Source organism: Erinaceus europaeus, chromosome 17, assembly GCF_950295315.1.
Source record: "Erinaceus europaeus chromosome 17, mEriEur2.1, whole genome shotgun sequence".
NCBI lineage: Eukaryota > Metazoa > Chordata > Mammalia > Eulipotyphla > Erinaceidae > Erinaceus > Erinaceus europaeus.
The window spans coordinates 73,628,507-73,641,517 of record NC_080178.1 but is presented as its reverse complement, the minus strand read 5'-3'; the positions used below and the strand labels follow the sequence as shown (position 1 = coordinate 73,641,517).

The window sequence follows — 13,011 nt, the reverse complement described above, 5'->3', positions numbered from 1 at the left end:
CAGGCACAGAGCCCCAGCAATAACCCTGAAGGCAACAACAAAAAAAGAATAGGGCCGTGCCAACTTGCTATCTGCAGGGCTTATCACATAAGGCTTGCACACAGACATACACTTAGTGTATATTTAAAAACACTGTATCATTTAATTCTCCAGCATTCCATTTTTAGAGCTCAGAAAAGTTGATTGATTTGCTTAGACTAATACTAGAAGTAATAAAGCCAAAATTTGAATATATATATCACCCCAAATCTGGGTATTTTTCCAGTGTTATATAATACCTTCATTTCCTATTTTGCTAACTAGACCCAGTATTCCTCTGAGGAGAGGGGCAAAAAAGGCAATTGAAATTTCTTGTGATGCTAAAATAAGCTAGTGGTATTTCTTCATTTTTATGTGCGTAAGGTCACTTTTAAATGTCTACCTATAAATATTTTCAATTAAGCATGTCTTGTAATAAGTAAGAAAACCAGAACCTTATTCAGATTTGTAATGTCCTAAATTGTTTCTCATAGGGATACGGCATTTCTTCTGTGCCTTCTGCTAATTCTAAATCCATAAAGGAGAACAGCAATGCAGCCATCATCAAGAGATTCAACCATCACAGTGCCATGGTCCTCGCAGCAGGTCTCCGGAAACAGTTAAGTATCCATACAAAGGTGCAGTGACTGGCCTTTTCTAATAACTAGATGGAGTTGTGTGGTTGTAGTGGTGGTTTTAACACTAATTTCCTCCTTTGTTTTAAGAGAAGCACAACATGAACAAAATGGTGAGCCCAGCAGCACAGATGGAAATTGCGGGGATGCAGATTCCTTTCAGCCAGCAGTCAAGCGGGTAGGAGTGAAGTGTGCAGAGTCCTTGGGGCTCAGGCTTCTCCAAATACCGTATGTGACCATGAGTGCTTTAGGCTGACTCTTTATTATTTCAAATAATGTTTTTCTGACCAGCCCTTGTGACTAAATTATGAAACATTTTATTTTATTTTTTTATTATCTTTACTTATATATTGACTACAGACAGCCAGAAATCGAGAGGGAAAGGGATGACAGAGAGGGAGAGAGACAGAGAGAAGCTTTCCTCCTGCAGGTGGAGACCAGAGGCTTGAACCTGTGTCCTTGAGCACTGTTAACATGTGCACTCCACCAGGTGCACCACCATCCGGCCCCCTAATTATGAAGCATTTTAAACAGTGCTGCTGCAACTTGAACTTGCTAGCTAGTTCGCTATGGGCTCAAGTTAACTTTTATTTATTATTAACTAGTGCTTTGATCTGGGTTGTGTTGTTGGGGATGATAAAACTTGAAAGGGCAGTCAGGTGAGTTTTTTTAGGTTGTATCAGTACAGTTCTGCGAGTGCTGGGGATTGAACCTGAGACCTTGACGCCTCAGCTATGACAATCTTAAGCATAACCTTTATGCTATCCCCCAAGTCATAATGTTGAAGCTTTTGTTTTTATTTTTATTTATTTTTAAATATTTATTTATTCCCTTTTGTTGCCCTTGGTTTTTATTGTTGTTGTAGTTATTGTTGTTATTGATGTCGGCTCCCTTTTAAAATTTTTTTTAATTAAATATTTTATTTTTATTTTTGAGGGAGATGCAGAGAGAGAGAGAGAAGGAGTGAGAGATTGAGAGAGAAACACCAGAGCACTGCCCAGCTCTGGCTAAAGGTGGTGCAGGGGGATTGAACCTCTCTCTTTTTTTTTTTTTTAATTTTATTTTCCCCTATGTTGTCCTTGTTGATTTTTCATTGTTATAGTTGTTGGATAGGACAGAGAGAAATGGAGAGAGGAGGGGAAGACAGAGATGGGGAGAGAAAGATAGACACCTGCAGACCTGCTTCACCGCTTGTGAAGCGACTCCCCTGCAGGTGGGGGGAAAATATATTTTTTATTTGCAATACATTTGATTAAAAACTAGCTCTTGGAGAGGAATAGTAAAATGTAAATTTTTATAAGCTATCAGATTCTCCAAATTAAAAGTTTAGTAGTAGTATAGTCCAAGTATAGGAAAACATGCACTTTTTTTCAAGTTGTTCGCTTAACATTAGAGCATTGTTTTGAGGAAGTGAAGATCGTGGACGGCTTTATACCTTCTATGTAGTTTTACTTCTAAACCTTCTGTAGTTTTAGTTAGTCTTATTTATTTTTTTGGGGGGTGGGTTTTTTTCATTTGTTTGTCTTACGGTACAACTAAAATAAAAGGTACTGTTGTTAATTATAGGCGAAATTACAAGAGTCCATTGAATATGAAGACTTGGGAAAAAATAATGCCATAAAAACAATTGCACTAAACCTAAAGAAGTCAGATAGGTAAGTTTGGTCAATTTTAAATTACCTTGAAGCAGAAAATATTCTATAGTCTGTTACTTAAATTATATTCAGTTCATCACCATAAAAGTACAATATCCTTGAACCAGCAGAAACAGCTCACCTGGATGATGTGCTGCTTTGCCTTGTACACAAATGAAGTTGAAGCCTGGCCCCCACTACAAGCTTGGGCACTGTGGTCTCATGTGCGTGCGCGCACACACACACACACACACACACACACACACACACACACACACACGCTTGGGCACTGTGGTCTCATGCACGTGCACACACACACACAAGCTTGGGCACTGTGGTCTCATGCACGTGCGAGCGCGCACACACACACAAGCTTGGGCACTGGTCTCGTGCGCGTGCGTATGCGCGCGCGCGCGCACACACGGTATCCTTTTTCTTAGAATGTACTTTTTATTTCTCTGGAAGGAATCCTAAAGATCAAATTCTAAAGAATAGTTTTTGGTTATATGTGTTTTTATTTACTGCTTTATAGGTCCTATAGGGTCCTATTCTATTGAAACGTCTTAACACTTTTGTTTTGGGGAGAGTATTGTATCAAGACTGCAAGATGATTTGAAGAAGTTGAAGAGCATTGCCCTTTGTGACTGTCAATCTCTTGCTTTGCTAACCTTCAGGTATTATCATGGTCCTACTCCAATCCAGTCACTACAGTATGCAACAAGTCAGGACATTATTAATTCTTTTCAGAGTATTAGAGAAGAAATGGAAGCATATACACCCAAATTAACTCAGGTATGTGACTTGCACAGTTTGAAAACCAGAATTCCCCATGGTTCCTTTACTTCATGACTGCAACAGATTGGACTATATGACTGCTTTGCTTAAGATTTATTTATTGAATAACGAGGTTGGGGGTAGGGTACCACTCATCATCAGTCTTGGGACCTCATGCTTTGGAGTCCAACACTTTATCTACTGCACCACTTCCATGCCACTATGACCATTTTTTTATTTCTTTTTATTAACTTTATTATTTATTGGATTGAGGCAAAATCAAGGTGGGAGGAGGTGATAGAGATGGAGAGAGACACACCTACAGCCCTGCTTCATCACTGCAAAGCTTTCCCCCTACAGGTGGGGACTGGGGGCTCGAACCCAGGTCCTTGCAGATTGTAACATGCGTGCTCAACCAGGTGCACCACCATCCGGTCCCATGACCAAATTTTTAATTGTTTTAATAATTGAAAGAATGAAGTTAATGGAAAGAAGTATTTAACATATTTAAGAAGTGTCTGACAATAAATTAGTGAAGTGAGATTCTGAGTTGTGATTGCTGATTTTTTCTCCCTTCATGCACAGCTTGACCGTGTCTCCAGCATATTTCTGACACTGCTTGCGAGGCACAGTGTCACTTTCCCCCATACTCATACTTCCGACAGCCAGCACGGCCTTTAGGTGCTTCAGCATTTTTTCCTCTTTGACTTGAGAAAACCTGACCAGTTTTCCACACAGCCACTTTTTTTTTTCCTTATTATTCATTTTTAATTTTAATTCTTTTAGCAAAGAGTGGGGAGAAAGACTGACGGATCTAACAACTGAGACAAAGCACTGCTCAATTCTGGTTTATGGCAGTGCAAGAGAACCTGGAACCTCAGAGCCTCTGGGACATTTGGGGGGGGTGCGGGAGGGGAGTGGTAGAGGTTAGGCTTGTGGGATGTGTTCTGTTTTGTTTTGTTTTTGCCTGCAGTGTTATTGCTGGGGCTTGGTGCCTGCACTGTGAATCCACTGCTCCTGGAGGCTATTTTTTTAATATTAATATTTATTTTCCCTTTTTGTTAACCTTGTTGTTTTTTTATTGTTGTTATTGATGTCATCGTTGTTGGATAGGACAGAGAGAAATGGCGAGAGGGGGAGAGAAAGATAGACGCCTGCAGACCTGCTTCACCGCCTGTGAAGTGACTGCCCTGCAGGTGGGAAGCCAGGGCTCGAACCGGGATCCTTAAACCATTTCTGGGGCTTCGCACCACATGCTGAGGCCTGCTGTGCTACTGCTCGACCCCCAATTTTTTTTTAGAAGTATTTTTGTATAACCATTATACTGTCTCTCGTTTATTTATTTACTCATTTATTTTAATTAATTCTTTATTTTAAAAAGGAGACATTAACAAAACCGTAGGATAGGAGGGGTACAACTCCACACAGTTCCCACCACCAGATCTCTATGTCCCATTCCCTCCCCTGATAGCTTTCCTATTCTTTATCCTTCTGAGAGTATGGACCCAAGGTCATTGTGGGATGCAGAAGGTCTGGCTTATGTAATTGCTTCCTCGATGAACATGGGCGTTGACTGGTCGATCCATATTCCCACCCTGCCTCTCTTTTTCCATAGTAGGGTGGGGCTCTGGGGAAGCAGAGCTCCAGGACACCTTGGTGGGGTCATCTGTCCAGGGAAGTCTGGTTGGCATCCTGTTGGCATCTGGAACCTGGTGGCTGAAAAGAGAGTTAACATACAAAGCCAAACAAATTGTTGAACAGTTATAGACCTAAAGACTGGAATAGTGCAGATGAAGTATTAGGGGGTACTCACTGCAGACTATTGTGTACTTTTGCTTTCAGGTATATATTTTGCCCTAGTTTATGGATAGGTGTGAACATATGCTCTATCTCAGGGTACCTGGTCTATATCTAGGTTTTGAGACTTTGTTAGAAAGTGAACTACCTGGAATGGAATTAGAGAATACTATGAAAGGAACAGTCTCACCCAAGTAATGAAGCTGAAGGGTTGTCATTCCACACCTGAAGTCTCTGGACACATTCTGAAGTGAAGCATGCTGAGGTGGCACTTGTGTTGATTAAGTTGTGATCGGTGGATGCAATATTATTTGATATGAATTGAGAGAAGCATGCAGGAGAGTGCGCCCCACCCTAAGGTTCCAGGACTGGGGGAAGTATAGGCTCTATATTGGAAATGTGAGGTTCCTATTGTCTTAGGGTTCAAGAAGACAGTAGGTAGTTATTGTTATCATCACATTATTTGGTAATTGGGTTAACTTTGAAAAGTCCCTTTGTTAGGATTTGCTGTACAATACCCAACATCTTGTATATAGCTGTGCCACCAGTTGCTTCTGTTCTCCCTGGTCTAGGCTTTTGAGAGAGTCAACATATCAAAGACTCAGCCTATGTATTAAAAGGACTCAGTCTGTGTTTTAAAAAGTGCAAGACATACAATCAATTTTCCCCCTCTCATATTAATTAAATAGTGAATTATATGACTACAATTTAATAGTAGTGTACATAGACACCATTCCCACCACCAAAGACTGTGTGCCTTCCCACCCCCCTGCCGCCCCGGGAAGCCGAATGTCCACCCTCCCCGTCACCACGGGGTTTTTACTTTGGTGTCCTACTTATTTATTTGTTTATTAATGGGAAACATAAGAAGAGAGAGAAAGAGCCAGACATCACTGTGGTACATGTGCTGCCGGGGATTGAGCTCAGGATCTCATGCTTGAGAGTTTGATGCTTTATCCACTGTGCCACCTCCCGGACCACTACTCATTTATTTGTTTTTTTATTTATTTTCCCTTTTGTTGCCCTTTTTTTTTTTATTTATTGTTGTTGCAGTTATTATGGTTATTGATATCGTCGTCATTAGGGCAGAAATGGAGAGGGGAGGGGAAGGCAGGGGGGGAAGAGAAGAGAGAGACACCTGTAGACCTGCTTCACTGCCTGTGAAGTGACTCCCCTGCAGGTGGGGAGCTGGGGGCTCGAACCAGGATCATATGCCAGTCCTTGCACTTTGTGCAATGTGCACTTAACCCACTGCGCTACTGCCCAACTCCCTACTCATTTATTTTTAATGAAAGATGCCGAGAGAGAGACCAGTGCACTGCTCAGCTCTGACTTTTATGGTGATGCTGGGGATTGAACCTGGAACCTAAGAGACTCAGGCATGAAAATCTTTTGTGTAACCATTATTGCTGTCTCTCCAACCCTCTACTTTTAAGATGCTAAGTTTTTAATCATAGCTGTTTCTTGTTTCCTGTGCTATTTTTCTTGCTCTCTTCAGATGCCCTAAACCCACAATATCCTCCAGCTTCTGGGGCTTAATAATTATTCATGCCTCAGCTCAAATCTCTGCCTCTGCAGAGCGGTTGTTGGTGAAGCCATCTGGCCAGGAAGGTCAGGATCGAGTCGTGGTATCTGCAGTTTGCTAGCTAAAGGGCAATAATATTTTAGGCAGGACAAGATGTTTAATAAACAGGAACCAAAGAGTAGGAATAGAGAACATTTGAAAAGGGGCCCAAGGGTAGAAGAAAGTGGTGGTTTAGAATTTGAATTGTTAAGAAAGGTCTTCACAGTTCAGCAGAATAGCTTACCTGTTTTGCCATGTGCACTACCTAGGTTTTAGTCCAGTCCCCACTGCACTAGAGTAAGCTCTCTGAAAGTCAGCCTGGTCCAGTGAAGCCCTATGACAACAAAATTTTTCAAAAGAAATGCCTCTGCTAGGCAGAAACTTTTAATTGTTCATGTTCCTGTGGGTTTGCTTGGTATTCCTGTAAAATTGATAGGTAATTGTTTTTTTTCTCCACACACAGATTTTCTGACCTCGTGGAATAGTTGACTCTTGTATAAGTTACGTATTCATACAAAAATGAAGATTTACGGGACATTTGTCTTCATTTCTTTCAGGTTCTCTCGAGTAGTGCTGCCAGTAGTACCATCGCAGCACTGTCACCTGGAGGAGCACTTATGCAAGGCGGAACACAGCAAGCTATAAACCGTATGTGCTGGGGTGTTAAATTGAGAGGCCGGAGGTTGGCCCACTCAGTAAAAATGACATATTCTAATGCATGAGGACCTGGCTTCCAGGCCCTGGTCCCCACCTGAAGGTGTGGGGCTTCAGGAGCAGTGTTCTTCTCTCTCCTTCATCCTCTAAGAAAAAGAGAAATGGAATATAAAAATGACCACTGGGAACAAGAGAGCCTTGAAGACAATGAGCCCTAGAAATCACTCTGGTGGCTTAATTGATCAATTAAAAATAAATGAAATCAAGAGCAAATTGAGTGACCCAGGATGTGGTGCACTGGACTTCAAGCATGAGTCCCAAGTTCACACGCCAAAGTGGTGACTTCTAGATTCTCCCCTTCCTTCACCATTAATAAAAATGTCTTTGTTTTTTTGTGTTTTTTTTGTTGTTGTTTTTTAATTTTTTTTTAATATTTTATTTTATTTATTCCCTTTTGTTGCCCTTGTTGTTTTATTGTTGTAGTTATTATTGTCGTCGTTGTTGGATAGAACAGAGAGAAACGGAGAGAGGAGGGGAAGACAGAGGGGGAGAGAAAGATAGACACCTGCAGACCTGCTTCACCGCCTGTGAAGCGACTCCCCTGCAGGTGGGGAGCTGGGGCTCAAACCAGGATCCTTATGCCGGTCCTTGTGCTTTGTGCCACCAGCGCTTAAAATGTCTTTGTTTTAAGAGCAAGTCCAAAGGAATACTAAAGTTACTATTTTATTTTTGTTTTTTGAAACACTCTTTGAGATTGTTTATTTATGTATACCCAGTTCCTGAAACATCTAGACAAGAACTGGGTTTTAGAATCATTCCTATTTTACAAAGAGTGGCACATTGCTGTCTCCACACTTCAAGCTTTCTTTTTTTTCTCCCCTACCCTAACATTAAACGACAGCCTAAAAGACACTTCCCCAATCACAAAAGAATTTAAATTGTGTGATTGCTCAGCCATAACATCAGTTTGTCTCAAAATTAGACATCTTGGTTGGAATTAGCAAAGAGTGTGTGTTCAAGTCTAAGAGGGAAAGTGAAAGATACCTGCAGTACTGCTTCTCCACTTGGTGAGGTTTCGCCACTGTGGGAGGTGGAGGCAGGTACTGGAGCTTGCACCTATTCTGACGTGAGCTCACCCAGGTGCAGCACTACCCAGCCCTGCCTCACCCCCAACTATGACTTTCTCTCTGGTAGCAGGGATCCAACCTGGGATCTCATTCAGGACATGTTCTCTATTGCCGAACTACCTTCCCATCCCGAACGATCATTCTTTAAAGTGTGTGTATATAAGAGAAGGCAAACGCTAGAAGAAGAAGATATAAGAGAAAATAGTTCTTGTCCTATGAACCTCCTCCTTTGTTTGCAGAGATGGTGCCAACTGATATACAGTCTGAATTGAAACACCTATATGTCGCTGTTGGTGAACTTTTACGTCACTTCTGGTCATGCTTTCCAGTTAATACACCATTCCTAGAAGAAAAGGTTGGTACCAATTGTTACCACAGCAGCGTAATTGTGTAACTTGGGTGTTAACTCTCACAGCACCCTTTGTGAGAGTGTGTACCTTAAAATTTCACTTCTGTGGTCTGGGAGGTGGCGCAGTGGATAAAGCATTGGATTCTCAAGCATGAGGTCCTGAGTTCAATCCCCGGCAGCACATGTACCAGAGTGATGTCTGGTTCTTTCCCTCTCCTATCTTTCTCATTAATAAATTTTTTTTTAATATTTATTCCCTTTTGTTGCCCTTGTTTTATTTTTATTATTGTAATTGTTGTTGTTATTGATGTCATTGTTGTTAGGACACAGAGAAATGGAGAGGGGAGGGGAAGACAGGGAGAGAAAGACAGACACCTGCAGACCTGCTTCACCACTTGTGAAGTGACTCCCCCGCAGGTGGGGAGCCAGGGACTCAACCAGGATCTTTACACCAGTTCTTGCTCTTTGCGCCACCTGCACTTAACCCGCTGCGCTACCGCCAGACTCCCAATAAATAAATTCTTTAAAAAAAAAAAAAAAAGATTCACTTCTAGGGGGTTGGGTGATAACGCAGGTCTCATACAGGCAGTAAAGCAGGTCTTCAGGTGTCTTTCTCTCTCTCCCCCTCTGTCCTCCCTTCCTCTCTCCATTTCTTGATGTCCTATCCAGTGATGACGACAGCAATAACAACAACAATGAAAAAAACAAGGGGAACAAAAAGGGAAAATAATAATGGTTTTTATATTTATTTTCCCGTTTGTTGCCCTTGTTTTATTGTTGTAGTTATTATTGATGTCATTGTTGTTGTCATTATTAGATAGGACAGAGAAATGGAGAGAGGAGGGGAAGACAGAGAAGAGGAGAGAAAGATAGACATCTGCAGACCTGCTTCACCACTTGTGAAGCGACGCCCCTGCAGTTGGGGAGCTGGGGGCTCGAACCGGGATCTTTATGCTGGTCCTTGCTTTGCGCCACCTGTGCTTAACCCACTGTGCTACCTCCCAACTCCCATAAATAGATGTTTTTTTTAAATTTCCCTTCTAAGCCACGGGGAGACTCTACAGTCACATTGTTTAGCCTCAAAATTATTTACTTGGGGAGTCAGGTGGTGGCGCAGCAGATTAAGCACAAGGACTGCCACAAGGATCCTGGTTCGAGCCCCCAGCTTCCCACCTGCAGGGGAGATCTCTTCACGAGCAGTGAAGCAGGTCTACAGGTATCTAACTTTCTTCCCCCCTCTGTCTTCCCCTCCTCCTTCCACTTCTCTTTGTACTATCCAACAATAATGACATCAGTAACAATAATAATAACCACAACAATGATAAAACAAGGGCAACAAAAGGGGAAAAAATAGCCTCCAGGAGCAGTGGATTTGTAGTGCAGGCACCGAGCCCCAGCAATAACCCAGGAGGCAAAAAAAATAATAATTATATATATATATATATATATATATATATATATATATATTTACATTGTTCAGGACATTAAATTCCAAAATGAAAAGATAGATACATCACTAGCTATTTAATTCCAAAAATCATTTTAACCAATAAAAGGACATTGATAAGTAGAAAAGAATAAAAGTATCAGTAGTAATAGTTGTTAATTTTATACATTATAAATAGTTAAGTAATTTGAAATGTCTCCAAGTTAAAGAGAATCTTCCATCTACTACTTTGCAAAGGAACAAAAAAGTTTAGATGGTCTGTGTTGGTCAAGTTGCTAAGAGGCTTTTCTGACACTGCTAGTATTACTATTTTTTAATTTTTATTTAAGCCATTTTTAAATTTTTTAGTTAAGTGTTCCGGTAGGTGGCACATTGATAAAGCTTTGGACTCTCAAGCATGAGGTCCTGAGTTCAGTCCCCAGCAGCACATGTGCCAGAGTGATGTCTGGTTCCTTCTCTCCTCCTACCTTCCTCATTAATAAATAAATAAAATCTTTTTAAAAAATTATAGTTAACAGTGGTTTGCAATATTATATAGTTCCACATTGCGCCTACCTCAGAAGTACTGTGCCTTCACTCCCCAGCCATAACCACCTCAAATTCTTACATTTAAGATCTCTAGATTCCACATGGGTGAAGCCACTAGTTGTCTGTCACCTCTTTTCTTACTCCTTTAAGTGTAATCACCTGGGGGCCAGGTGGTGGCACAATTGTTGAGTACACAGTTCAACCTCCAAGCTCCACCGGCTTCACATGGAATGAAGCAGTGCTGTAAGTGTCTTTTCTGTCTTTATCCAATATAAATAAATTAAATTTAAAAAAGCATAATCACCTCAAGCTCTATCCATTTTGTCCCAAATAAAATAGTGTCACTTTTTAGATTACTGATAAATAATGGACTATATATCCCATACCTTCTTTATATCAAAGATGAATTATAAGCAAAAATGTTAAGGATTTTAGTGGTGGCTACTACTGAAATCCTTTTAGTTATTGGCTACTACTATTTCTGCTGGAAACCATTAAGGGGGGGGGGGAGTAACCTGTTTCTGGGTCCTTATATGGTCTTAGAGATTCTGCATAATTTGTTATTTCCTTCATTTCAGGTAATGAAAATGAAGAGTAATTTGGAACGATTCCAAGTTACAAAACTCTGCCCATTCCAAGAAAAAATTCGGAGACAGTATTTAAGCACAAATGTAAGGCAACAATCTAATTTTAGTCTCATTTTATTTTCCTGTATAGTAAAATGAATTTTTTTTTTTTTTTAACCAGAGCACTGATAGCTCTGGCTTATAGTGGTGTGGGAGGGATTGAATCTGGGACTTCCGGAGTCTCAGGCATGAGAGTCTCTTTGCATAACCGTCATGCTATCAACCCCAGCCCAAAATTAATTGTATTTTGTTCAAATGAGTAGACAAATTCATTTTTTCTGTTGCCTGGACTGCTTCATTTTAATTGTAGATGTATCATAAAAGAACTTTTAAAAGAATGTGTACCCATCAATCATAGTAAGAAATGGAGCATTGCCAGTACCTACAGATATGTCCCCGAGTGCCCCTATCCTTTGACCTACACCTTCCCCACACTCTCCCAGGGCTGTGAGTAGCCAGGCTTCAGAAATCATCATCTCTGTCCTTTTTATTTCTTTGCATTAGTTAATGTATTAACTGATTTAGTCCACCTCCATCATCTAATAGAAAAAAAGTAAGGCCTAGAACAAGTTAGACCTTTCACGTTCTCTTATGTCTGGTTAGTGACAAAGCAAACATAACCACATAGTGTAGGTGAAGTTCCGATCTCTACTGTACCCAACATCTCTCTTACTTTTCTGTACAAAATATATCTTTCAACACCATGACAGTGGAATTTTGTGTTGCCTCATTAAGGAAACATAAGTGAACTTGGAGACTGCACTCAAGTGTGTGCCAACTCTGTGTCAGAAGCACTGACTTAAGTGTCTCCTGTGTTTTTCAGTTGGTAAGTCACATAGAAGAGATGCTGCAGACAGCCTACAACAAGCTCCACACGTGGCAGTCACGTCGTCTAATGAAGAAAACGTGAAAGATTCGTGATTCTCACAGGTTTTGTGAGACAGAACTGTGACCTGTGGCGATCCTGGAAGCCTGGCTTGACAGTCATGCAGATGGTCGCTCAGCAGTGACAAACATCTGCACCACACAGACTTTCAGAGCTGAGGCTATTATACTTGCACATTGTGAACTGAAAGTAAAGGAACTGTGACTATACTAATAGCTGGGGAAGTAAACTAAGGCAGAACCAAAATGAGATAAGTTGCAAATATATATATATTTTTAAAAGACACTGTTTACTGCAGTTACTCAGGAACTGCTTTTGATTCACATTAAGCTGCTTTCAAAAATTAAAAAAAAAAACTTTTTTAAAGGGTACATTGATAAAATCTGGGGTGTTCTTTTTCCCCCTTTGGTTTCATGTGTGTATAATTTTTCCCCCTGAATTCATTGCACAGGGTACACCTTAAGTATTTTTCTTCCACCCTCCGATTTTGGGCCTCCAAGTTTTACTGAATTCTAGTTGTACCTTACATCAGCAAATTGAAGAGGGTACTCTAAAAATAAGACAGGGAAACTGTTGCTCATCCATCAGATAACAGTTACAGTCAGAAGACATCCTTGGTCCTGTGTTTCCTACGGAAATTAAAAACAAAAACAATTAATATTGCACTGAATGTTTGTGTTTTGGAGTCCATAAAATATAAAGAGGGAATATATTTGCAGAAATTGGGTTTTTTTATGCAGTGTTTTGTCAGGGGACATTAGTGCTGCATGTTTTTCTTTGAGTGCAAATGTACATTGCTACATTTTTTTTTTAAAGATTGCATGTGCTTTGAAAAGAGGTAATTGCATTTTTAAGAGTTTAAAAAATCTTAAGAGTGAAGAATATAAGAAATCTTATTTTTACCTCTTTAGAAAAAAAAATAAAAGAAGTTTGTCATATCTTGACTTCTCCAGTATCTATTACTACCCTTAG

General features: G+C 40.5%; 1 protein-coding gene across 1 annotated transcript in view; it reads left to right on the top strand.

Annotated features, from left to right (window-relative positions):
- GTF2H1 (general transcription factor IIH subunit 1) overlaps nt 1-12,977 on the top strand; it is a 32,727-nt gene extending 19,750 nt beyond the window's left edge. Inside the window, exons 8-15 of the mRNA XM_007515860.3 lie at nt 513-637; nt 744-831; nt 2,220-2,308; nt 2,962-3,079; nt 6,980-7,070; nt 8,443-8,558; nt 11,106-11,198; nt 11,977-12,977. Coding sequence (XP_007515922.1) covers nt 513-637; nt 744-831; nt 2,220-2,308; nt 2,962-3,079; nt 6,980-7,070; nt 8,443-8,558; nt 11,106-11,198; nt 11,977-12,063 — 807 coding nt within the window. The 3' untranslated portion in view covers nt 12,064-12,977. The remainder of the gene's footprint in view (nt 1-512; nt 638-743; nt 832-2,219; nt 2,309-2,961; nt 3,080-6,979; nt 7,071-8,442; nt 8,559-11,105; nt 11,199-11,976) is intronic.
- The last annotated feature ends 34 nt before the right edge of the window (nt 12,978-13,011 follow it).